The sequence below is a fragment of the Cynocephalus volans genome, chromosome 1, assembly GCF_027409185.1.
Source record: "Cynocephalus volans isolate mCynVol1 chromosome 1, mCynVol1.pri, whole genome shotgun sequence".
In the NCBI taxonomy this organism is placed as follows: Eukaryota; Metazoa; Chordata; class Mammalia; order Dermoptera; family Cynocephalidae; genus Cynocephalus; species Cynocephalus volans.
Window position 1 is genome coordinate 262,001,877 of NC_084460.1, and position 25,557 is coordinate 262,027,433.

General features: G+C 38.8%; 1 protein-coding gene across 2 annotated transcripts in view; it reads right to left on the reverse strand.

The window, feature by feature from the left end:
- The window catches only part of HECW2 (HECT, C2 and WW domain containing E3 ubiquitin protein ligase 2), a 221,972-nt gene that overhangs the window by 18,030 nt on the left and 178,385 nt on the right, over positions 1–25,557 (reverse strand). For both annotated transcript variants that reach the window (XM_063092361.1, XM_063092369.1), the window contains exons 19-25: positions 20,994–21,114; positions 19,358–19,471; positions 9,593–9,745; positions 7,681–7,779; positions 3,852–3,981; positions 2,697–2,843; positions 1,884–1,998 (exon numbers count right to left, since the gene is read on the reverse strand). In XM_063092361.1, coding sequence (XP_062948431.1) covers positions 1,884–1,998; positions 2,697–2,843; positions 3,852–3,981; positions 7,681–7,779; positions 9,593–9,745; positions 19,358–19,471; positions 20,994–21,114 — 879 coding nt within the window. The remainder of the gene's footprint in view (positions 1–1,883; positions 1,999–2,696; positions 2,844–3,851; positions 3,982–7,680; positions 7,780–9,592; positions 9,746–19,357; positions 19,472–20,993; positions 21,115–25,557) is intronic.

Below are 25,557 nucleotides of genomic sequence, written 5' to 3' on the forward strand. Positions count from 1 at the left end.
ATCAGTGGATGTTTAGAATCCTTTGGAGAGGAAGAGAATCCAAGTGAAGGATAAACAAAACTGGGTTGGACACACAGGGTCCATGTCCAGCCTTTAAGAAAGACTAGCTATTTGGCAGATAGTTTCCTCATCTATAAAATAAGTGCATTGATTGGTTCGTTGTAGCTTTAAAGTTTTCTGACCTTATGAATCAGCCTTTCTCTGCTTCTACTTTGCTGTTTGTGCCAAACCTTTTGGAGGAGGAGGAGGAGTGAACGTGTCTGACCATATTCTCAACAAACAGCTGCCATATGAACATATGGCAAGTAGCAGCACTGCCACTCCTTCATTCAGTGCCAATTAGTTGAGTTAGCAAACATGGCAGTTGAGTATTTCATCCCTTTTCTGTCCCCTGCCAAGGATTTCCTTTGATAAGATTTACATTAACCATAGAAATAGGTCCTTGATTAGTCAGACACAGTGAATAAAATTTTTATACTGTGTAAATACAAAAATGGCTGACTTGATGAACTGCACTGCTATTAGAATCTCCTGGGGGAAAGGCATGAACTAATAATATTTATGGTAAAATGGGAGTTTTGTAGCATGTCAGAGAAATTGCATTCTAGTTAGTAAAAATAGTTTGGCTAAGTAATAATAACCAAAGCCAGATATGGATTATATATATGAGACCAACTGGAAAAGACTTATTTCAGCAAATGGACTTCAGAAATAGCAGCAACGGAAACTGAAATTTAGTACAGACTTCAGAGAAAACGGGTGAGCAAGGCCAGCCCGTGGCAGCAGGGATGAGCTGGAGGAGCCAAGCACAGGCAAAACCAAAAGCAATTTAGCAAATGTTAAGGCATTTTTTTCCTCCAAACTTTTAAAACTGTTTTTTTTGTTTTGTTTTGTTTTTAGTCTCTGTTTCAATTTATGGATAAGCGGAGAACTGTTCAGCTCTCGGTTTATTCTGCTAAGTGATTAGTTTAGTGGCATAAAGTTTGCATTTTTCACTATCCAAGTTCAGAAGTACTGCTAACCTTTTACATTTTGATTGCAAAAACAAAACCCAAATCAGAAAACAACTGGTATTTGTCATGTATTTCTGAAGACTTTCTAACACTGCAATAAGTTCCAGAAAGTGTATTCTTTCTTTGCTTAAAATTACTGGATAAAATTTTAACTCTGGGTTACCATAAGGTTCCTTTCAAAGTGTATTGGTTTAACAATCAAATTTCAATGGCTTTGGTCCGAGTTACTAATTGAAAATTTGTACCCATCTACAGAAATGCCACTTCTAAAGCTTTCCACTTGGTGAAGTGCCAGATAGCGCAGTTTTTAACTAATCTTATCAAAATTTCCTTTTCAGTTGAACTTAATGCTTGAGTTTAGAAGGGCTTCTCCAATAAACTTCTTGAAGTTTGAGAACTTTGTGTCTTATTCTATTCTTCAGGTGTTTCAACTGTAAATTATAACTGATAAGTATCTAAGGAACTGTAGAAAGACTGTGCTGATTTTCCTTCCTAGCTCAAAGAGTGTGCCTCTTTTTTAGATTTTAAATGGACTAGGTGGAGTTTGACCAGAAGAATATTAGCTCCCTGGTGCTTCATGAACAACATCATAAAATAATTAATTAGTGTTCTGATGGTCATATTTCCTCACCAACTATTAAGAGTTATGACATCCTTAGATAGTGTGTAAATAGTCCTTCCCCCATTAGACAGATGAGGTAACTAGAAAAGAAGGGAATGTACCTTGCCCAAGGTCTCAAGGGAGACTGTGTCAGACCTATGATTAGAGTGCAAGTGCTTCTGCCTGTCCTGTATTCAGACCAGCATGCCGAACCATACCTCCCTTTAATTTGAAACTTAACATCCAGCCATCTATAAATCAAATTTCACCTCCTCTATATTCTGTGTTGTTTCTCCAATCACTTAGGTCAATTTCAGCTGTGCCTGCAATGACCAGTTCCAGCTCTCGTGCATCAAAAACAGATACCAGCCTGGCATCCACCACCTGTAGAATAAAAAGAGTACAGGGCCTACCTTAAGAACCTGGAGAAATATTAGCTATAATTAAGCCTCATCAGAAAGGGAGGGCACAAAAAGTTTGGGGAATAATATGGGTGTTCCCTGTGTACTCACTTGAAAAACTATAAAACTCTCTACAAATATCAGTTATTTTTTTAGGATAATGTTGATGAGATTTGCCTCAATACAATTTTTGTTTTATAGCAGATTAATACTGATTAACTGATCAGAATAACTGGTTATACTGATTAATCCAGTTTGTTTTTCTCTTTTGAAAAAGATCTAGTGCTCCTATAGAAAACATCACATGGAATACATGGAACAACTCATTCCAACCCTCAGATATAACTATGTCACATATCCAGCATGACGTTTGACTACCTATGTCTGAGCATGATTAAGATGCATGACTTAAATGCTATTTGTGGTCATTAAACTGTCAAATGCTACCTGAATCCAGATCATAATATTTGTTTCAGTGATCTTTGGTAACAAGTGCATTAAGGTTTTTGTGTGTGCTCTTGAAACATATAGAAAAAAAATTGGACTTTTTCAATTGAAAGAGCAGCAGTAAATATGGCAGAAGAGGAAGTGGAAATACCCCGCACGTGCACGGTGGAGTAAGATGGGCTGTGGCATCGTGGGTATCAGACTGCAGCCCACACTGCTGCCGGTTGCCTTTACCTCATAGAAGCCACGCACTAAGCTCTCCGTTTGCTGCACCACGCCCCTCTCAATCCTCCATTTCACCATCCTCTCGATGTACTCCTTCTTGTTCTTCTCTGTGACCGGGATATTGGCACCCCCTGGCTTTAATTCTCGTTCGGTAATCTGAGATTAAAAAACAAAAGGACTGACCATGAAGCAATACTCTCATGTTATAAGAACAGTGCTACCAATGAGCTGACATCAGCTGCTGTCCCTGCCCTGCCCCACCCAAGCGCATCCCACAAGCAGGTGGAGAGGCCCCATGCTAGGAGCACATGCCCAGCCACACTCAGTAAAAACGAGGCATTGAGCTTTGAAAGCCTCAGGGGTTTAAAAAAATGTACTGCAAGTGCTAAAGGTTAAGTTTTAAATCCTGACTAACAAAATAAGTCTTTTAAAATGCAGATAATTGGCTCCAGATACTAGCCCACTGCTATTTGAATGTTTGACAAAAGCCATTTTCACAAATTCCTCTAAGGTTCAGAATTGACTACATCTAGAGAGCCAATATTTAAGCAAAGATTTACTTGAAGAAAGCAGAATGACACTCAAATGAGTGCTATATCTTTTTCAAAACACCCGAAATTCAGAAAACCAGCCAAATATTGTCTAAATATGAGTATTACTTATGAACTTGTATATAAAGTCTCAAAGAAATCTTTTAACCAACCCTTTCACCAACTTTTGAAAAAAACTATGTTCTCTGTTTTAAAGGCTTCACCAAAATATTGTTTACATTCCCTCAGCTTCAAAACACTAAATTTCAGTTCTTAAATCTGAATGAGAGAGAAGTACAAATGCCAATGAAATAATTTAATATTCAACTCTGGGATAGCATGAACTATTCAAAACTGTATTGCATGCAAGGCACATTCTTATATTTTTTGTGGATATTTTAGTTGGAAATAAAAAGAAGATTCCTTGCAATACAGAAATGGTTATCACAATCTGTAAATTGGACCATCTTAATCTGCAATTGGCATTAGAATAATCTTTGTAACCAAGATTATTATAATTGCATGAACAAGCTACAAATAAATAAGCATCTGTTGTTAGCCATGGAATTAATTCTTCACCAACCAATTGCTTTCAATTATCACACTCAGGCACCAGGTGTGCACATACACAGACCTGCCCAAAAACTTCTTCGTTCACAGTGAATGTGAGGTCTAGGATGTCATGTATATCATTATCTTTCATCCACTGCAGGCTCTGGTGGAACTCTTCATCAAGGTATTCTAGATCACTCAGGTCACACAGACTAAGATGACAAACAGACAGAAACAAATACGTAGGCGTGGCTATTAGCAAAAACCCAGAGTCATGAGGAAAGAAACTGAGAATTAAAAATAAGAACACGATCAAGTAAAGAGGCAGTGATTTCTTAGTTCAGTAAACAAACCAGTGAAATAACTCAGAAATTTATTATAAAATTAGAAAATTCTGGATGTATAAAATGCCTTAGGAATCACTCAGCCTGCCCCTTTTTGCAGACACAGAAATGGAGATGCAAAGAGTGGCTGCCATGTACACAGTCATCCACAATTAATGCCAGGTCAGGCAATGGAATCCAGGTTGACAACTGGATACGGTATTCCTTTTGGCTATATTATACTATCTTAAATAGAGTTCTCCTAATTTGAAGTTCTTTATATATTTATGTACTGTACTTTAACTTTTTTTTTTTTTTTGATGCCTAGATTCTGTGATTCATATTCACATACATCTCTTTTTTCTTAATGGATCTTATTCTTTCTTTGATTCTGAAAACAGAAAGCCACAGAATCTCTCTACAATTATAATGGCTTTCTATATTCAGTGCCCCCCCCACTTTTTTTCATTGCAGAGAGAGGATCTACATGAGATGAAGTTACTATTATACAGCCCTGTCATAGGTGATAGTAATTGATTTGCTACAGTTGTTTTGAAATTTCCCTCCCTTCTTCCCAATTTCAATGGTCATTTTGTTTGGTTCATCAAATGTTTATTACGCATCAAGAATACGTCGGACATCTGAATAGCTGCATGATGAACAGGTGCTGCTCTCAGGAGCTAATGGCCTAGTTGGGGAGACAGGCACACAAACAGATTTAATATAAGGTGATAAGTGATAACATAGGGTAGGTACCTCTTAAAATTCATGCACTTTTTTTTAATGTATGTTATACTTCAATTAAAAAAAAGATAAGTTAAGTACAAGGGTCCAAGCAAAGATGAAGAACATTTGCTTTGACTTGGAGATTTAGGAAAAGCTTTTTAGAGTAGACGATGCCTACATTAAATCTTGCAGGATATTTAAAAGCTAGAGGGGTAAAAGAGAATAAATAAATGATGAGAAGGGGAAAAAGAGAGAAAGGAAAAGGAGGGAATAACATGAACAAAACACAAAGGCCTGGAGTGTGCAGAAGACTTCAAGCACATCAGCAGTACAAGAGAGTTAAACACAAGACAGAAAGAATGTCCAGAGAATGAGGTTAGAAAGGTAGCTGGGAGCAGGCCTTTAGGGTTACTCTAAGGAACTTGGTGATTCAAAATTATGGAAAGATTTTAGGATCGGGAATGACATTATCAGATGTGAGATGTGAGTTATAATAGTTCCTCTGGAACTTGCAGTGTAGAGGATTATTTAAAATGGGGTAGGGGTGGTGGTTATCATTAGAGGATGAAGACCGCTACAGTACTCTGGCCAAAATAAGATTAGTGTTCTAAGTAGGGAAGCACTATCAAGGGTAGAAAAGGAAAGATGAATGTGAGAATTACTTAGGAGACAAACATGTAGAAATTAATAAATAGTTTTATTGGGGAGTATAAAGAAGAATATCTAAAATAAGGATGACAAATGAACTCGTCACAAGTCAACTCTGATTAGTTGCCAGTCTTGAGTGCTATAAGTTGAAAATATTTCTGAGGCCACAATGAACTCAGTGGAAAAAGTAGCTCAAATGATTTGTTACCACCACCACAGGAATGGGATCAGGTGGGGAAGAGTAGAACACGTTCTATGTACAGGAGTCCCCCCTTATCCTTGGGCTATGCTGCAAGACCCCCAGTGGATGCCTGAAAGTGTGGACAGTATCAAACCCTACATACAAGTATCCCATGTCTTTTCCTATACATGCATATCTATGATAATGTTTAATTTATAAATTAGGAACAGAAAGAGATTAACAACTACTACTAATAAATTAGAACAATTACAGCAATATACTGTAATAGAATTTATGTGAATGTGGTCTCTTTCTCAACACTCACACAAAACATCTTATTGCACTGTACTGCAGGGAACTGAAACGATGGAAAACAAAACTGTGGATAAAAGGGGACGACTGTATTTGCCATACAGTATAAAGGTGACTTCCAATTTCTGACCAGAATGCCCTGAGAATATTTGCACCATTAACTGCAACTGGGCACATGGGAGAAGGTACATTTCTGGATCAAGGGAAATTGTCAAGTTTAGTTTTGCCCATGTTGAAGGTTTTAACCATTCAAGGTCCCTGTGAGACACCCAAGTGGAGCTCTTCAGTGGACTGTTGAGCGTGTGAAGCCTACAATTCGAGAGATGAAGACTGAGGGAACAGATGTGGCAGTCAGCAGGAGGTGAGGCAGGTGCAGCGATCTCCCCAGGAGGGCACAAGAAAGCCAGGACCATGTGGAAGCTTCAGGAACGTGGAGGTTTAAGGGCAAGTCAGAGGAGAGGCCCACAAAGGAGATGGAAACGTTAAAAGGGAAGCAGGAGGGTACAGTGGTGTGGACGTCAGTGGAGGAAGGTCTGGAGAGGAAATGGGGGTGGGTCAGGAAGAAATGAGGGTCTACAGTGCCAAAGCAGCAGAATGAGCCAATATGGTAAGGACTGAAAAGCCTCCATAGATTTCAGGTGGGAAAGAAGCTAAAGCATGTTGAGGGCGTGAGTTTGAGGTAGGTGTAAACAGTTGGAACAGACTGCTCTGTCAGGAAGCTCAAACGAGAAGATAAGAGACAAGGCCATGAAGTGGGAGGATGCCAAGTGGGCCACAGAGAACCAGAAAGGCAGAAAATGGCTGTGGTTGCCCAGAGCTACCCGTGAGGACACCGGAAGTGAGGGAGGCGAACATCTTCTGGCTGACCCAGCTAAGGGCCCACAGGAAACGTTTCGTTTGCTTTCATTTGAAGTCTAGCCTTCCATCTTACAGAAAGCAGGTGTGTGGTCTCGGTTAGGGAATGAGCTGGGCAGAAGCAAGCAATGATTCAGTTCTTTCTCATTGCAGGATGGAGCTACTACCCCCCAGACCGTTGCCTTCTCCTCTCCAGCCTTGGTAAGGACTACTGATTACAGACAGAAAGGGTTTGCTCTACATTTTACAATAATTGCAATCTTTCATTGTGATAACAATGAAGAATAAGTTCTGTGAATGTTGAATTTTCATCTGCCATCCTAAATTCCTATTTTGTGTTTATAGGGAGATCTCAAGAAAAGCATGGTAATGTCTGCCCCTAATAAACAAACACAAAATAAAACAAAAACAAAACAAGGAATAATGAAAATCTGAACCAAGAGGAAGCAGTTGACAGTTTGCATAAAGCAAAATATAAAATGCATCTTATAAAGAATAGGGGACTGTGAGTCACCAAGACCAACCCACAACTATTCTATTAATAATCAGCATTAACATTAACACCACAGGAATTCCAGTGCTGTGTTTGAAGTACGATTGTTTTGAAGAAACATGTGTTGCAATAAATGAGAATGAACTATTCGTAGTAGAGCAGAACTAAGACTTTGGGAGCTAGACAGGAATAAAGTGTCAGAAGCAAGAAAAACACAGTATTTGAAATTATATTAGTTTCAGAAATCTAGACCACTGCTAAGTTTAATAACAACAGATTTGAGATAGTGAACAGATGACTTTGACAGAAAACTCTTTTCAATAAATACTGCATTTTTACATGCTAATTACACAAGCAATAATTTTACTCTTACATTCTGAGAAGAGCCTTATAAAAGGGCCGTGTGAAGAAGGCGTCCAACAAATACTGGTGTATTAGGGCAAGACCAAGGATCCTACCACTGAACCGGAACCTGCGAAGGAAAAAACATGAGTGGCTTACATGTCATGGAGCAGTTTCTAAATGGTTCTATTTGCTCTCTGGAATACCTTCCAGCTTTAACCATCTAAGTTTGTCCAAGATTAATTGGCTACTAGGTTCATGAGAGTATGCATGTGCTATGGGCTGTGTTTTCATTAAGCCAATAATTCATATTTACTTATTGAAGAAATCTGTTTCACTCTCATATGTAGAGATACTGCTCCACCCTTACCCCGTGTCAATAATGTCTACCATGTAGCACCCCACAATACCAACATAAATCCCCCATTAGCGATTCAGTGTATTTCCCCAAACCACTTCTAACAGATGTTGACAAGTAGTGGTGGGGAAAATGCTGTCCCTTCGACTTTGCATGCATGAGTATTAGCAGGATTTCTCTAATACAAACTCAGTAGCAATTCCCCTTTGAGGAAAAGCCCAGTCTCAGACTGGGAAAGTTCCTATCCCAATTCTGTCCCAAACTCCACTCCTGATGATAACTGTCATCATTCAAGAATTATGCATAAGGACATTTGGGGGAGTTTCCTCGTGGGACAATCTGTTCTCTAAAATTTTAAGGCTCAATTCTATTTTGAATCACTTTGGAAACTTTATTAAATATATTTGTTATGACTGGATTTGCTGCCTGAGATGTACACTTATTTTCTCTTTCAAAAGTATTCAAGTTTCTGGCTCTTTGAAAGTCTGATGCATTCCAAAGTATAAATCTACACTGAGATACTGAGATTCATACCATCAGTTTCTCATTTTAATATCAGGCAGCCGTTTTAAGATTAATGTCCAGCAGCTTTGTTTCTCTTTATTTCCACTTATGTTATCACCACTGTAATAGTCACAGTTAGGAGGACTCCAAGTTGTAGCCAAACGGAAGTTAACCAGAAGAATAAGTCCTAAAAGTGAATGTTCCTCCACCCACTATATTAACCTCATGACTCAAAGAAGCTTTTTTCCATGCGTCCTACTCATATTCTCTCCTCTGTTACTGTCAGTGAAAATGAACAGGAATAAGAAAATAAGGGTTTTATACACATATTTAAAGTCAATAAATTCAGGGATTTAAAAATATGTAAGGACATGTGGAAAGAGTGCAATTTGGGATTTTCAGAATAATAATCTCCAGATGGGAATCCATATCAGTTTTCCTCGATGATTTTGTGTGAGAAATTATGAAAGGCAATCCCTTGCTACCAATCTCAAATGGCTAATACAGTGACAAGCTGCTCTTGTGACTCCCCACTCCTGCTTTTCTACCATCAGTTCCTCCAGGTCACCCACCCACCCCACTGCCCACTAGACACCGTCATCGCCTGGGCCACAGTTCCAGCTGCTCCGTCCCCTCCTCCGCCAATGCTAGCCACCCCCAAGGGCTGCTCCAGAAGCTGCCTGACCTCTGGGTCAGGCCCTTCCCCTCCTTGTTACCACCCCGCTCAGAGCTCATACACGCCCAAAGGTGCAGAGAGGGATTTAGGGATCTCGTTGGGAATCTAACACCGTCTGTAACTTTCTTTTAATGGGAAAAACCTTTTGAATTCTACCCAACTCACTTAAATTATCTTTTAAAACATAATCTATTCTAGCTTGGAGTATGTTTAAATTTGACAACAAAAACAAGAGTCAAATAAGATATTTAACTGATAATATAATTTTGCCCAAGTAAAAAATGTTGAAAGAAATGTGGGTTCCTATTTAGAAAAAAACCAAAAAACCAACTAAGAAACAAACTAAAATCAACGAATATCATAGAAAATCAACTGAAGTAAAGTATTAGGGAAAAAAATACTTACCATTCGTGGTGATTGTCTACAAAAGCAGACATGGGACTTATTTGTACTGTGTACGTGTCATTGGCTGAATACTCAAATAAGCCATAATACGGGTTAAAGAGTTCTCTGGATACCAGGAAGAAAAACTCTCTGGAAGGTCCACTGTAATCCAGCCTGTAAAAAGAAATCCACAAAAACAATAATAAGTGGTTTTTTCTCCCTAGATATTAGGCACATTTTCTCCAGAGCTCAACTTTCTACGGAATGCTCATTACAAGTCTGATTGTCCACATACCAGGCCTGTCCAAAACAATGGAATGATCATAATTCCTGACCTCATCATGTCTTGACCCAGAATAGTGAAATGAACATTTATCCAGAGAATATCCAAAACTAAGCTACACATCAGATAATGTGAAATAGGCAATATACTAATCGTTTGATTGTATAAGTATATGTAAAAACATACATCTTTTAAATGTCTGCAGCAAGGTTATGGGGGAAGAGAGTACAATGGGAATGCTTTGTTTAAACAGGGTAAAACCAGAGGGAATCAACTACACACACTCATGGGACATGGAGCCTTCTAGATTTCTGAAACACTTTTAAATGGGGGAAGAAAGAGATTTCTGTAAATTGGAGAGAGGATATTACAGACATAAGGTCCCCTCAGGAGCTCAGAGTCAAGAAATGGAATGATAGGGTGTATAAGTGAAAACTTGAAATTGTAAATCACCAAGAAAAATTATATACAAGAAAAATGAGGTTGGCTAAAGCTTCCTAAGGAAGGTATTTGGAGAAGAGGCTGGAACTCCAGCACTGAACTACAGTATAAATTCCACTTATAAAGACAACAAGGTCAAAGTGAAGTATACGAAAAGATTGTGTTAGGTTTGAGGAATGACAAGTGGCTAACAAAGGTGAAAGCAATGCAGTAAAGAGGAGTTTGCAACAGAGAAATCTGCTATGCTGAACTTAAAATGAAAAGTATAAAGTACATTTACCCTTACTCTACGATAAAAAGTATACACATGGGTTCAAAGACAGGGAGGAATGTGGAAGGAGGAATAAAAGCTACTGAGAAGTTGGGGTGGTAGGCAGAATCGGGGAAGGCTTTTTTTTCTCCCTCTTTGGGCATTACTGCATTTTTTTAATAATAATAAAAAAAAAACATCTGAGTCTTGTCCAGTGATGGGAGTGTGATGGAGGATCTTATTATTGGCAGAAGAGGTAGTTGGGATATTAATTTTAAAAAATAAAAATGGCTTTTATGTCTTATTGGAGAGTTTAATAGAATTTATAGGACATTTAAATTATTCACATGCCACTTTCCCAATTTTTGCCATACCTGAATGTATATTTACCATTATTTAATATTTTTCATTCAAGCCAACTTTAAATGTATTTGCTTTTTCAATGTAACTTTGTCTTACACAGTATTTGTGAATTTTTGATGTGCTAGCTCTGCTTTTTCTCTCATACACACTCAAAGAAATACATAATTAGTAAAATAAAAGATGTCATTCTTTTATTTTTAAAATGGTAGCTAAAACCATTTCACACACCACCAGTGGTATATCAGTATACTCATCCCTACACTGCACTGACAGGAAACCTATGTGTGGAAAAAAAAATGCAAATATAGCAGACTCTCAGGGCCAAGGAGGCCTTAAGGTGACATGATGGACCTGCTGTCTGGGGCAGCTGAGTATAATGTGGCTGATGTTGCCCCCAGGATCGGTGGGACTATCCTCCGCTTAGCCCAAGGACTCCCGAAGCAGTGCTCTGGCTGCCTCTCAGGCTCAGGGATGCAGGGACTAACCCTCCTAGTGCTGTGACCAAGGCAGCCTCCTGTGGCTTCCTCCAATGACCTAGTTCTGGCCGCTGAGGCCACCAGGAGCAAGTAGAATACTACTTCTACTTCACATACCCAGAGGCTTTTTTTCAACAAATATTGGAGTGCCCATTATGTTTTGGGTACTAATCTAGATCCTAAAGATAGAAAACTTTTTGAAAAGTCATGTTCTATAGGATCTCTAAGTTTAGCAGTTTCCACATCATTGGTCTCTGCCCCCTCCTGCCCTTCCCGACTCCTGAGCATGTCCACTTCCTTCAACCTCCTCTCAAGACAGGGCTGGGAATTCCCTTGCTGCTCTGGAGGCATCTTAGAGTGATTACAACTCTCAAGGTGTGGTCTTGTCAGCATGCAGATTAGAAAAGAGCTTAGAAAGTTCTGGACACTTTTTCTCCACTAATGCAGGTTAAAAGTACCCTGCTTTTTGGGGCAGCCACTTGATTTTGCTGACTCATAATGGGCTAGTCATCAGTTAAAACCCCAAACCTTTCATCTATGCTGCTTTAGCCCAGGTCTCCCCCATCCTGTCTGCATATCCTGTGGCTGTATCTTTTTAAATCCTAAATACTAAACTTTATAATCTTCCCTACTAAATTTCACTTTGTGAGAATGTGTCTTTCCAAAAGCAGAAAGCCAGTGGTCAAAGGCATCTTAGAAGTCATTTTGTCCAGTCCCCTCATTTTATAGACAACACTGTGGCTGAAGAAAGTCACTGACTTGCATCGGATGAAAACTGTAGTGGAGAAAGCAGGCCCGGAGGCCTTGAAGCAAGGGTCCTGACCCCAAGTTTAACGCTTGTTACTCCTTACAGCCTATCCTTCAGTACATTTTATATGTTCATCAAGACTAAAAAAATACTGCTTACAGAGCAGGGGTCAGTAAACTATAGCCTGTGGGCCAGATCTGCCTCTCCCTCTGGTTTTGTAAGCAAAGTTTTATTGAGACACAGCTTTGCCAGTTTATGTATTGTCTGTGGCTGTTTCCTGCTACAATTCAGAGTTGAATAGGTGCCGCAGAGAATGTGTGGCCAGCACAGCATGAAATATTTACTATCTGGCCATTGACAGAAAAATTTTACCAACCCCTGTTAGAGAAGAAAGTAAGTAGAAGGAAAATGCTACTTTATTACTATAAATCCTCTTCTTTAGCGAGGATCCCTTCAAGGTAATATGAAATGGCTACAATGTCCAAGGGTGTATGCAGCCTCAAGCAGTGGTCACAACTACTACATGTGAGACACTGAGTGAGCACCGGTCCACCCTGGTCACTACCCTGCTGAGGCTTTCAGACACAACTGGGGCACACGATGGACAAAGGTCACAGACGGCTGAAACATGAGGCAAATACGGCATGAGTCAGTTTTCTTACAAAGAGACAATTGGTATAAGAAGATGAGTTTTCACCTGCTTAATATTAACCTGTGGCATTCAGTTAGAAATAGCAGGTTTTCTTTGAGCTTTAAATATGAGTGTTTCAATAATACTGCACTTACTAGACCGCATTATAATGATCTGTTTATGTGTCTGTCTCCCCTGTACACAGACTAGACTAACTGCACTGAGGGCAGGGACCATGTCTGATACACAGCAGGGGCTCAACATAGATTGTTGAATCAATGCGTGCTGCTCTGTGATACTCTCTATAGAAAATCAACATTATTTACATTGTTACTTGGCATCTAGCAGGGTGAATAAATTTGCTCAACTTTGCCTTCAGGTGGTATATTGATTCATTGACGTGAACAGGTTATGCCAATCCCTAAAAGACAACTCAATTTGAAAACACTGTCAGAAATCACACAAGTGAATTATGCTTAGAAAGTTCAGTGAATATCTCCTAATATGGTAAAGTTTGTTAAAACAACAAAGATGGACCTCACTGATCAGTTTGATTCCTTTATTATGATAATTGCTGAATCTAGCTGAAGATTAGATGAGTGTTCTCCGAGGAGTTAAACTGAAAAGTAAAACTTTTTTTTTCTCCCGAGAGAACAAAGCTAATAGTTCCTCTAGGAGGAAATGTATCTTCAACTGCTCAGGTTTTTACTGGCTTTTTTTGTTGTTGTTGTTTAACTCTAGAAGCACTGATGGAGTCACTCTAAAACTGAGACAGTCTTTAAATTTTGACTTGATTATAATCCAAAACTTAGAACTGCATATCTGAGAACAAGTTGTAGGTTACAATTTATATGCAAGTCTAGCTAATACAATAAAACATGTCACAGCAGAGTACATGGTGCATGAGCTTCCTGTAAAGTCTTAGCAACCTCTTCCATATAAATAGTTAATATGAGTCATATCATAGGGATCATTTGTTACATTCCTGTTTTGCCAGTTAGGTTGGTTCCACAGCTAAAGGCTTGGCACGGAAATACAGAAACTCTGGACAGCGAGTGTGTAGCCACACAACAGCTGCATCTGAGGGCATTTCTAAATAAGCACAGATGTCTCTGGGTGGTCATGTAGTTTTCAGCCCCAAGTGCTGATAAAGCATTTTAAACATCATCACGTTGTTGGGCTGGCACACCACCCGAGCTGCTGGTGGCACCCAATATTTGTTAAAATAATGAATTTTATTTCTCCTATTCTTTATTTTCAACTAAGAATTATTAAAAACGAAGTACTTCAACTTCGTCAATGAAGACGATGGCCTTGGGAAGTCACACCATCATTTCCTACAAGTCGGTTCAGGCACATACGGCCTATGCCACCCTCTGATTCACCTTCAGATATTTATAGCAGCAAGGCATTAGTTCCTGAGCTGCTTAAGAAAGCCTGGTAGGTGAGTAAGGAATTTTGATAAGATAAACAAAGTTTTCCCTGGTGATACCAAGCCAAAGCCTAGATCACAGAAGCACCCTTTTTTAGCAAGGTTTGGGTGATTTAGGTTATGCTACAAACGTCTCTTTTTGGAAGAAAACAAGCAGCACCATAAAGTTTAACATGAAGCCTTACAGATTTCTGAGGAATTAACGATCAAACTCAGGACCCCAAACAACTTCTCATGAGGATCTGACTAATCATATGTAAGAACTGCTAGTTATTTTATAAGCAGAGATGGAATAAAACAGTTTCAGATCCCATCCTCCTTCATTGTCTTCATTTGCCCATCTCAGGAGAGAGATTACTGAAAGAGCTCAACTTGAAAGATATTACAGAAAGTTCTTAAACCTCCTAACTAAAACTGGTTGCACACATCTCCCTAGAGTAAATGTGGCTTTGCAAGACAGGTGGTTGATGGCATGCTGACGGCACCTAACACATAATGAACTCATTCTTTCTTAAAGAAAGGTGCCTTTTACAAGGTTGGCGATGGAGGGAAAAAAGGAGGAGCAATCACAGTGTAAACATCCTCTCTTTATCCAGGCCATTATTTCTTCACTGTTTGGAGTACTAAGAAGTTTATGGCCCGGGATGCCTTAGAACACAATGGTCTGTCTAGCTAACTTCTGATATCACATAAGCTTTAGTTGCTAGGACTTTTAATTAAAAACAACTAACCAAAACAAAACAAAACACCACACTGAAAAATATATAGTATTTCACTGGCTCCCTTCCTAGAGAAGCAACTTCTAGGCAGACTGCAGCCCAACAGAACTAGGCAACCACTGCATGTCATTTCCCACCACATTAGGTGAAGATGATTCAGTTTCCAGCCACTCAGCAACTGCTGTCCTCCCCTTCCCCTAACTTTGCAAGGGCAGATACCGAAATTATGTTGGGTAGAAATTTTAATGACTAGAACAAAATCCCCAACTCTAACCAAATTAAATCCCTAATCACAAAAAAGTGCTTAGAAATTTCCTGCTTTTTGTAAAAAGCTAAACATAACAAAAAGTATTATTTTAGTGAAAAATAATAGTGATTATTAACTAATGTATTTGCATTAATAGGCTCTAGGCTTATATTTCTATTTTTTAATTGAATATAGGCATTTCTGATATTCTGGGATTAATTCTACCAGGCATGGAATTTGTAGCCATCCTGTAAATTCCTGACTATAAATTTTCCCATCATTTATGGTGAGTCCAGTCTTCTATTTCAGAAACAATCTATGCAAAGAAACAGCTTAAAGCGGAGCTGAAGTTGCTCTCTGAATCTTCTACTTAACACCTTTTCAGAGGGCAGGCAGGTGCATCATTCTTAAAAATAAATCCCCTTTTTTCTTTATGCTTTGGCTAATCTACTATATATGAAGACCCTTATTGTGACAGGTAGAAAATATAATCATCAAGGTGGCATCAATAAGCATTGCAAAGTATTATTCTCTCATAGATAACATAAAGTTGACATGAGCAACACAAAACAATACTCTGTCTATACCAATACACCTACTAATTTGGACTGTCTACAGAATTCACTCTGTGTACTTATTACTGTACTGATCTCAAGTGCAGACAGAAGTACACACATACCAAAAATTACCTTGGTGGCAGTCACTTATTAGACAACCGAGATATAAGAAAAATCATTCAGGGAAACATTTCCTAAATCTCCCCAAATCCTGACCATATGTTTTCTTTTAACAAACCTTTTATTTTAGGACAGTTTTTGACTTACAGAAAAGTTGCAAATATAGTACAGAGAGTTCTTGTATACCCCACATCCAGTTTCCCTTTTATTAACATCTTACATTAGTATGGTACATTTGTTCTAATTAAGGAACCAACATTTATACATTATTATTAACTAAAATCCATACTTTATCCAGATTTCCTTAGTTTTTACCTAAGGTCCCTTTTCTGTTCCATCATCCCATCCAGGAAATCACATTACATTTAATTGTCATGTCTCCTCTTGGCTGTGACAGTTTCTCAGACTCCGCTGTTTTTTTGATGACCTTGATAGCTTTAAAAGTACTGGTAAGGTATTTTGCACAATGACCCTCAGTTGGGATTAGTCTGATGTTTTGGTCATGGTTGGACTGGGGTTATGAGTTTTTGGGAGGAGGGCAACAGAGGTAAAGTGCCATTCTCATCACATCATGTCAAGGTACATACTGTCAACATGACTTATGACTACTGATGTTATCCTTGATTGCCTGACCGAGATGGTGTTTGTCAAGTTTCTCCACTATAAACTTATGAGGGTACTTCAAAAAGTTCAAGGAAAAACTGAATTAAAAGGTAATATAAATCTTTCCATAAATTTTTGAAGACCTCTAGTTCATCTTTCCTCCCTTTTCCATACTGTGCTGTTTGGAAGAAAGTCGCTAAGCAGAATCCATACCTAAGGAGTAGGGAGTTAATTGATGAATAATTTGGAAATATTTTCCACAGGACATTTTTCTATTCTTCCCCATTTCTTTATTTATCCATTCTCCTTTTTTTATTTATTAAATCATATATTTATGTCACTGTATATATTTATTTTATACTTTGGTTATAATACAATACTACTTCGTAAATTTTGTTGCTCAAATTATTCCAGCTTTAGCCACCAGGAATTCTTTCAGTTGGCTCCTGTGTCCCTTTGACATACCCCCATCATTGTGGGCTTTTGAGCACTTCTTTACTTTCTGGAATTACAAGATACTTCAGACTCCATCTTGCATATTTCCTGTCCCAGTCCTAAAGCCAGCCATTTCTTCAAGAAACACTAGTTCTTTTTTAGTGAACAATGATATGAGGGTACTTCAAAAAGTTTATGGAAAAATAGAATTGAAAGATAATACAAATCTTTCCATGAACTTTTTGAAGTACCCTTAGATCTGGGCACCACATGTTTTTAAATGCCTATTACTAGACCTAGACATGAAGAACTTACAAAATGATACATTTTGAGGACATTAAAATTGGTGAAGGGAAAGTAACAGAAAGTTCTCATCTCCATTTTTAATAATACAATGGAAAATATTGGGTAGCTTTTCACTATGAGTATTTATTACAATCCAGAAAGAAATATTATGATTTTCTTACTGTAATATAATAGTCAATGTGTTTGAGAAGGTGGCAAAGGCTAAAAGAACCCTTCATTTTACATTGTTTTGAAGTTTCTATTTTTTTCAACAAAAGTACTATTTGAATCTTTCAAAATAGTGTATATATTCTCAGTGCCTCAATAGCAAAATAAAGTCTATATCTAATAATCTATGTATATGATATTGATATGATAAAGCCATGAGTCCAGAAATCCACGTTCAATAAGTCATATGCAGGGGGGAACAGATGAAGAGATTGTCCCTGATAACTAAAGTCATACCTCAAAGCATCCTGTCCCTTGTTTCCCCTCTGGGGTCACAGGAAGGAGATAGGTGATGGAGGCAGGAAGCATTTGGACATCTGTGCCAATCAAATACAGAGGTATCAAGCCCCACTCAGCCTGGGTCTCCTCCTAGGAACTGATATCATCAGTCCAGATCATGGGGAGGCCACTTTAAGATGATCAAGCATGATAAGCATATATATAATCAAACTTAAATAAATATGGGTACTTCCAAAGACTCTTCCCTGAATCTCTAAGATCTCAACAAACTGTGGTCAAGCAATGAAGGAAGGCAGCTGGAGTTCTGGGGGAAGAAAAGTATTCTCATCCATACCAGACTGGTTACGTAAGGAAATACTTGGAATCCCATGCATACCTGTGATTCAGCTAAGAACATTTGCCTTCATTTCAGTTATGCACCTGCATCTTTAAGCCATCTAACAAGCCAGAAGTACATTTATGCACATCAGCAAGGAAAGGCTCAAGTCTCAGGCAACCTTCTGCCCAAACTTTGTCATGTTGTAGTGTGTTCCTGTATAATATCTTACTTTAATCTAGTCATAGCTGGGAGGCTATACAACAGTATAGATGACAAAAGCAGCAGTTAATCATTAGCTGGAATGATAAAAAGGTCTGGAGGTGGGGAAAGATTCAGATAGACTAGAGTTCAGGAGTTTTGCTTATGTCCCAGTGCTGGTCCAAGGGCACCGAAGGAAAGACAAAAGGCCTGATTTTCTATTTCCTGATCCATTAACACAGTCAATTTATTTTATACTTTGTGGTCTCCATTTCCTCAACTATATACTGAAAGGTTGACTTCGTTGGATATTATTTCTATGATTTCATAATCTAATATGCTTTATTCCTGGACATGACTGGGAGCAGTGGCTTACAATGACCCAAATCAACAGAGCCAAGGAGAACACAGCCAGACTTCAGACAATTCTATGGTATTTTTTAAATTCCTTCTAGTGGCTGCTTGGTTAAACAGAAGGTGCTGAGACTTCAACCCAGACCTGAAATGAGGAAAGAGGAAGGGGTCTGGGAGGGATGAGAGCTGTCATCTTCTAAGGTGACATATAATGTCATAACAACTGTTATGTCTGGGTGCAACAGACACTGTGTAGGAGTCTTCGCCCTTCATTTCCTAACTCTTATCTCCACAAGCACACGCACGGAAGTTTGTTTGTGGTAGGTAGTTATATTCGTAGGTGTGCTGCCCTCCCCAAGGGAAGAGAAAAACCGAGGGCGGAGAACTAAGAACCAAGGCCCAGGAGTTACTGCTGCGGATGCTTCCTGGTAGAACAGCGGTGTTCTAATTCGTGTTTCTGAAACCGAACTTATTTAACAGATGAAGCACGTTCTACTTTGCACTTTAGGAAGGAAATCAAGATCATAGATGTTCAAATGCAATTTCATGTCATTTTCCCCTTCAAAGCTCCACTTTTTCCCTTTAAAAGAAAGAAAGATGCAGACAGAAGAAACAGAAGCAGGCTTCTGCTCTCAAAAATGATCTATAGTTTCAAGTTTTTACCAAAGAATTTCTATCTCAAAATGATTTAAAAACCAGGGGAACCCTTAAAAAAGAAAAGCCAAGAGGTTTAAGTGTATGAGAACAGCATTTCCTGCCAGAAGGATTTCCTGTTTTAGGCAACCACAGTGACGTGGAGACACATCCGCCCTGCACCGCAGCCTGTGCGCTACCAGCCACTTCTCTGTTCTACTCACCCTTCCTCCCCAACGAAGGTGACATACAGCTTATTTCTCTGCAGGTCTTTTCTGGAGTAGCCCATAATCTGATTAAAAGCATCTTCTAGTAAGTGATCTCGTCGGATAATTAACCTGTCCGTAAAGAGACAATTTAAAAAATAAGATTATTTCCTAATCCTTATCTTTCTAGAACTTGGCACTTGACATTTAATTTTGATTTACCACAATTAACTGGGCGAGAAGTGGAGTTACTTAATGTCGCTGTCTGCAATAAAGTACACATTTGTCTTTAACTCTTAACAGCATTAGCACAAGTTACATAAGAGAATCATTGGTAAATAGAGCACCCCACCTATGGCCTGTAAAAAACAGCTCAGAGTCCTTTCTGAATGGCCAAACCAATTTATATCTCAAGGAAAATGATGATAAAACAACAACAACAACAACAACACACACACACACACACACACACACACACACACACTCTTTTATGCAGTAGAGGGAGAACAATCCTGAGGTAATGTTTTAAGCTGAATGCACCTAGACAAGGAATCCAATTTCTAAGTGCCCAGAGAGATGGCTGTGAGAATCAGGGGGAAAAAAAATTCTGTGTTCTCCAAAGCAAAGGAGCTTAAAATTGTGCTTAATTTAATTTTAAGATTAAGTGAGTCTTGAGATTCCCTAAGGGTGATACAAATGAATAATGCTTCTGGCCAACTAATCTACTTGTGATGATGACAATTAAAGTCATCCTTCTACGGATATCAGTTTCCCCTTAATGTAGATGGTGATGGTCAGGGAGATGATGGGGAGGCTGAGCGCATGAAAGCTGGGTCATCCAGACCTTCAGAAGTCAAGTGTGAGAAAAGTAAAGCCCAGCAAAATATGCTGTCTGGGGCAGGCTGATGATTTCTGAGGGCAATCAAAGTGGAGTTCAGTGGAGCAAGCCTCCCACATGCAGGGCACTGAGCTGCGGGGCTGTCGCTGGGTGGTCCCTGGACCCTCTCTCAGGCACCCACAGTCACAGTAGTGCTTCAGTGGAGACCCTCCTCCTCTGTCTTCTCTCAGGTGGCATAGGGATCTCTAGTGGGGACATGGGACAGGGGAGGAGGTGGGAAGGAGGGAGGGATGAGTAGAGAATGAAAACAACTCTGGGCCAAACAACATAATGATGTTTCTGTTTCTTCATTTAAAGGAAGGCGGATAAAGAAAGGCAGAAACAACATTTGTGACATATTCTGTTGTGAAGTTTGGTTCACAGAATAAAATAGAGCTGATATTCCAACACTTAGGTCAGCTTAGAAGACAGTGACTTGCAATACAGGACATTGTGGTAGTTGCGTATCTAACGAGTATACAATAAGCCAACAAGGAGGTAAAGATAAGAGAAAAAAATAAATCAGCTTTTTATTTTGCCTATATTTCTTACAGGGAAAGTGGAATGTCTTTACTGCTTGTTTTAAAATGCTAAGCTTAAGCATATTTAATTCCAGAACTATGTTTTAGATGATCCTGTAATTTACAAAAGCCAAAATAATTATGTCAACTAAAACAAAGACTACTTGGCCCAAATCACAATCAATTTCTTAAATTCCCAACCACGTCCCATCCTTTTGCCATCTATAAATCATATAGTTGTATCATTTTGACTTACTTTAATTTCCCTGGGCCTTGTCCATATCCTTTAGTCTCTAACTTCCTGTAAAAGTTCCTTAGTTTGGCTTCAAAATCCCGCTTGTAAGGGGCTGGTGCCCGGGCATTGGCACGCTGAGTACCTACAGAAAACCACAAAAAGAGGCCAATCTGGGCACTGTCCTTATGTTATCACATTGCCATGAAAAAATACTACCACAGTTAACAAGTAAAGGAGGCAATACTTTTGGCTTCCTCATTTGTCACCTCTCCAAGCTGAGGGAAATAACAAACCTTAACCAGGGTCTTAGGATATGTCTTCTTTATGACATTTTGGTTGAGAATAAAAATGCTGTTTGAATAGTTAAAATGGTGCCCATGTGTTTCTCAAATATGTTTCCCTTTTCAGTCCAAATTAACATGAGTCAACAGAGTTACTCATGTCTAATGGTAACTGTTCAGGATGGAGTATCTTTGCTTGCTGTTGAATAATATCATGGCAATTAAACAGGAAGTTACAATGTGAAAGTATGTGGTACATAAGGCAAGAACAGTGAGTTTTTATCCTTCACTCTAAATTGCTCACCAAAACACCACACAATAACCTATCACTAAAAATGATTTTAGACATATAATTACTTAATTGCAAAAGGCACATGTCTCCTGGTTACACAAAGAGTTAAGGATACTAATATTTATTGCATTCTTAATAAGTGCCAAGTACTGTGAATATTTACAGATTATCTAAAGACATTTTTCTATGTCATTCAATGACAAGTATCATTAACGAAATGTAAAAGTAACACAGATTATTCCTCATTCCATAGAAAAATCTGGCTTTGTGTCAAAAGGTGACTAAGCAATGAGCAGGATACAAAACTGATGATGAATATGTGAACTGGACACAGAGCCATGATAAGGACACTGGAAATTTCCACTAAATATTTCCCAAATCAGTGAGAGAAATCAGAATACAAAAATTGTGCAGTCTCGTTCATTACATACCATGCAAATTCATTAAAAATTTCTTTAACAAATGAATCAATTAAATGGTTATTATCCATTGCTAATACTGCATTAGTTTCAGCAACAGATGCCCAAAATGAATAAAAGGATGTTGCTGGAGTGGATATTGTGGGTGGAAAGACAGAAATAAAACATATCAAACAATTGGAGAACAATTGAGTCATAAACTAGTTGGTATACAGACTATAAAGCAGAGGGAACACATAATAGCCCTAGGGCTGTACCCGGCCCTATAGATCTATTGTGTTTGCCCCACAATCTTTGATAAAGATTTTAAATTTCCAAGATTTAAAAATTAGGAGATTCCAAGTTAAAAAAAAAATCCAGATTTTTCTCTTGAAAATTATTTGGGAATGTTGCAACAACTGGCTTGCATACAGCAGGCAGCTACCCCTTCAGTCGAAGGCACTTGCTCTCCACTCTGGCACAGCCACTCAATGACATTGGCTGCCTGGCCCCCTAGGTATCTGCATTTGAGATCAGAGTTATAGAAAAGTAGTAGTAATGTTATAGAAAAGTAATGAGTGTAAGGAGAGATCAAAATGGAAAAGACCTTTGGGAGGAGGTGTAATTGGAACCAAACCTTGTAAATGGAGGCAGCAAGAGCTGGAAGAAGCATTGCATGGGGTAGTGGGGTCTGAGGAGACCCCACTAAACTAGAGTAAAGGGGGTCACCTGGGGGGGTAAGTGGGAAATTAAATCAGCCAGAAGGTTTGGAGCCAAATTATGAGGAATTTTAAAAACCCTAGCAGAGGGGTTCGGGCATGATGCAGTGAACAGTGGGGAGCCATTATAGGTTCCTGAGCGAGGGGATAACATACAAGTGGTGTTTTATTGAAGAAAGTGTTTTCAGAGTGTGTTGGGCAGATCAAGGGTGGGCAGGAGGAAAGGAGAAGGGAGGGTACAGACCCAGTTAGGAGTTTCTGCAGCAAACTTGGCCTGAGGGAATCAAGACTAGACTGGAGGATGGTGACTCAGAGAAACATTTACAACGTGAAATAAGAATTAGTAACAGAGTAGATACATAAGGAAGAGGAATGTTACATGCTGATGATTATTGGAAGTTTTTAAACAATAACAATAGCTATCATTTGTTAAGTGACTGCTATAGATTAGGGACCATGCACTTAACATAAGGGATCTTGAGAAACCTTCATAACAAGTTTAAGAAGTGGATATTATTATCGCCATCATCAACACTTTGCAACTAAGGAAAAAGAAGAAGCAGTCTCCTGTCCAAGTCACATGTCCATGACAGTAGGTCTGGGATTTGAGCCAGGTCAATCTGATGCTGAAAGCAGCATGAAAAATGATGCTGGTGGACACGCTTTATGCATATTGAATATAAATATAAAGCTTTACATACATTGAGTTGGAGATGACAGCTGATCAGGTGGATAGGCTCTACAGGCACTTGAAAATGCAGTGCTGCAGTTCGGGTGGGATCAAGGCCACACTTGTGGATTGAATGAGTTAGTGTGCATATACGGCACTTTGTGCAGTGCCTGTCGCATAGGAAACCCCGTGTAAGTGTTAATTATTATTGTTATCTGCACAGAGGTGAATACTGAAGACATGGGGAAAGGTGTTCAGGTTTTAGAAATGGATTTTTACAAAATTGGATACTGATCAATTATCTGTCTGGAGGTCTGTTTGTACATATAGTTATGAATCTTTTACTCAAACAGCTAAGAGTTACAAAGAAAACAAATAAACTCGACCTTAAGAGATCTGTGAAGAAGAAGAGACCCCTAGGCAGTGGTTCTCAATCTTGACTGCAGATTGGAATCACTTAGGAAGCTTTTATAAATCCCAGTGTTCAGTCCACACCCAAGATGCATTACATCAGAATCTGTGGGGGTAGGATGCAGGCATAAGTGTTTTATACAGCTCTCCAGATGATTCCAATGTGCAACCATAGTTGAGAGCCACTATTCTTTTATAGGAAGGTCAAATGTAACCAATGAAACATGTGGGCAGCATCCAGGGGCTAACACAAGGCAAATGCTTCCAGCATAGTTGAAAGGCATCGTTTGCAACATGTAGGAACATGATCTCCACGAGCACAAGGCTGCTCTTCTGGATGGATGAAGGACAGGGCAGTGCAGTACAAATCCACGCATGAGTGGCACAATAAAGTTGACTGTGCTGCAGTCTGAGAAACTGCAGACTAGTAAACCCAGACAGCTCAGAAAGCAGCCATAATGAATCAGATTTCAAGAGCACAATTGTTGATAGGGAAGAGGGAATGTAAGAACAAAGGACCGAATAAAAATCTTTTAAGACTCAAAGGAAACATGATGCTTTGAGTTGATTACTTTAAAAAACAGCAGATATACTATTGCTGTATAATTTGAGATGCTTAAAAGGATGTGGGAAATGCCATAACATTCCATCCATATCAATACAGACACAGTACAAATTAGCTCTGACTTCGTTTACACTCTAGATAAAGGAATTTAACTGTGCTGATACTGGAGACAAAAATTGTCACATGTAAAAATTCTTTTGCTAATAGTCCTATTATGAAAATAATCATTTATACATTACCTCATCACTTAAAAATTACAGTCAATTATGCTCTTGACCCTTGTCAAATTCTTAACACAAGTCAGGTACAACTGCCAAGAATTTCTAGGGCAAGAACTATGTTACTTCCACTTTGGAAATCAAAAAATGTTTTTGGAAGATTGAGCAAATAGAATTGTAGGAAAACTACAACTGGGGTGAAGTTCCAGGATATAATACTCTTACAGAGAGAATGATTTTTATGGTCTTTACAGTTTAAAAAAGATCAATGTTACATCTAGTAAGTGACCAATTGAAGGGCTGACCTCATAGATAATTGGCATTATGCTAACTATTTGTAGTAAAAAATTTCAGTAACAAGACATTAGTTTTTTTTTCCTTGTCTTTGCTAGGCAAACCTAAAGAACTCCTATATAGTGTTACGCTATTTCCATATATTGTTACAAAACTGCATAACCATATACAAGCTGAAGAATTGTACCTGACAAAATATTTCAGATAATGCTAGAAAAATCTTGGCATCAAACTCCTGAGCAGTCTGTCTCTTTTGATTCTAGGTATGCAACTTGGAACCTAGATTGCTTTGCCAACAACACTCACTGTGCACTGGACAGGGGTTGGAGCATGGCCTGATCCAGCACAGCTCCAGGCCTCTGTCCTGGGATGGCTCAGAAGCCCACTTCTTTCCTGGCTCACTTTCCAAAAAAAAAAAAAAATCTCTTATGACATTTTTTTTTTTTTTAACAATTCCCTGTTAGTGAATGAGAACAAACCATCAAGCATTGCAATAATTTCTAGAAGACTCCTACAGGAATATAGTTCATCAGTGGAACTTAAGAAAAAAAAATACCTCCAACAGAGCTGGCACAAAGCACAAGCTGTGAAGTCCTCACATTTTTGCTCTATTCTTTAAGAGCAGTAAAAGGTTCTCAGGTCGTTTTTTGAGCTTGCTGGTGCTCATGTATATACTGTTTACTGAAAACAACCCGATGTTCTGATTTCTGAGACCTTGGCAAAGGTCTTCGCAAAGA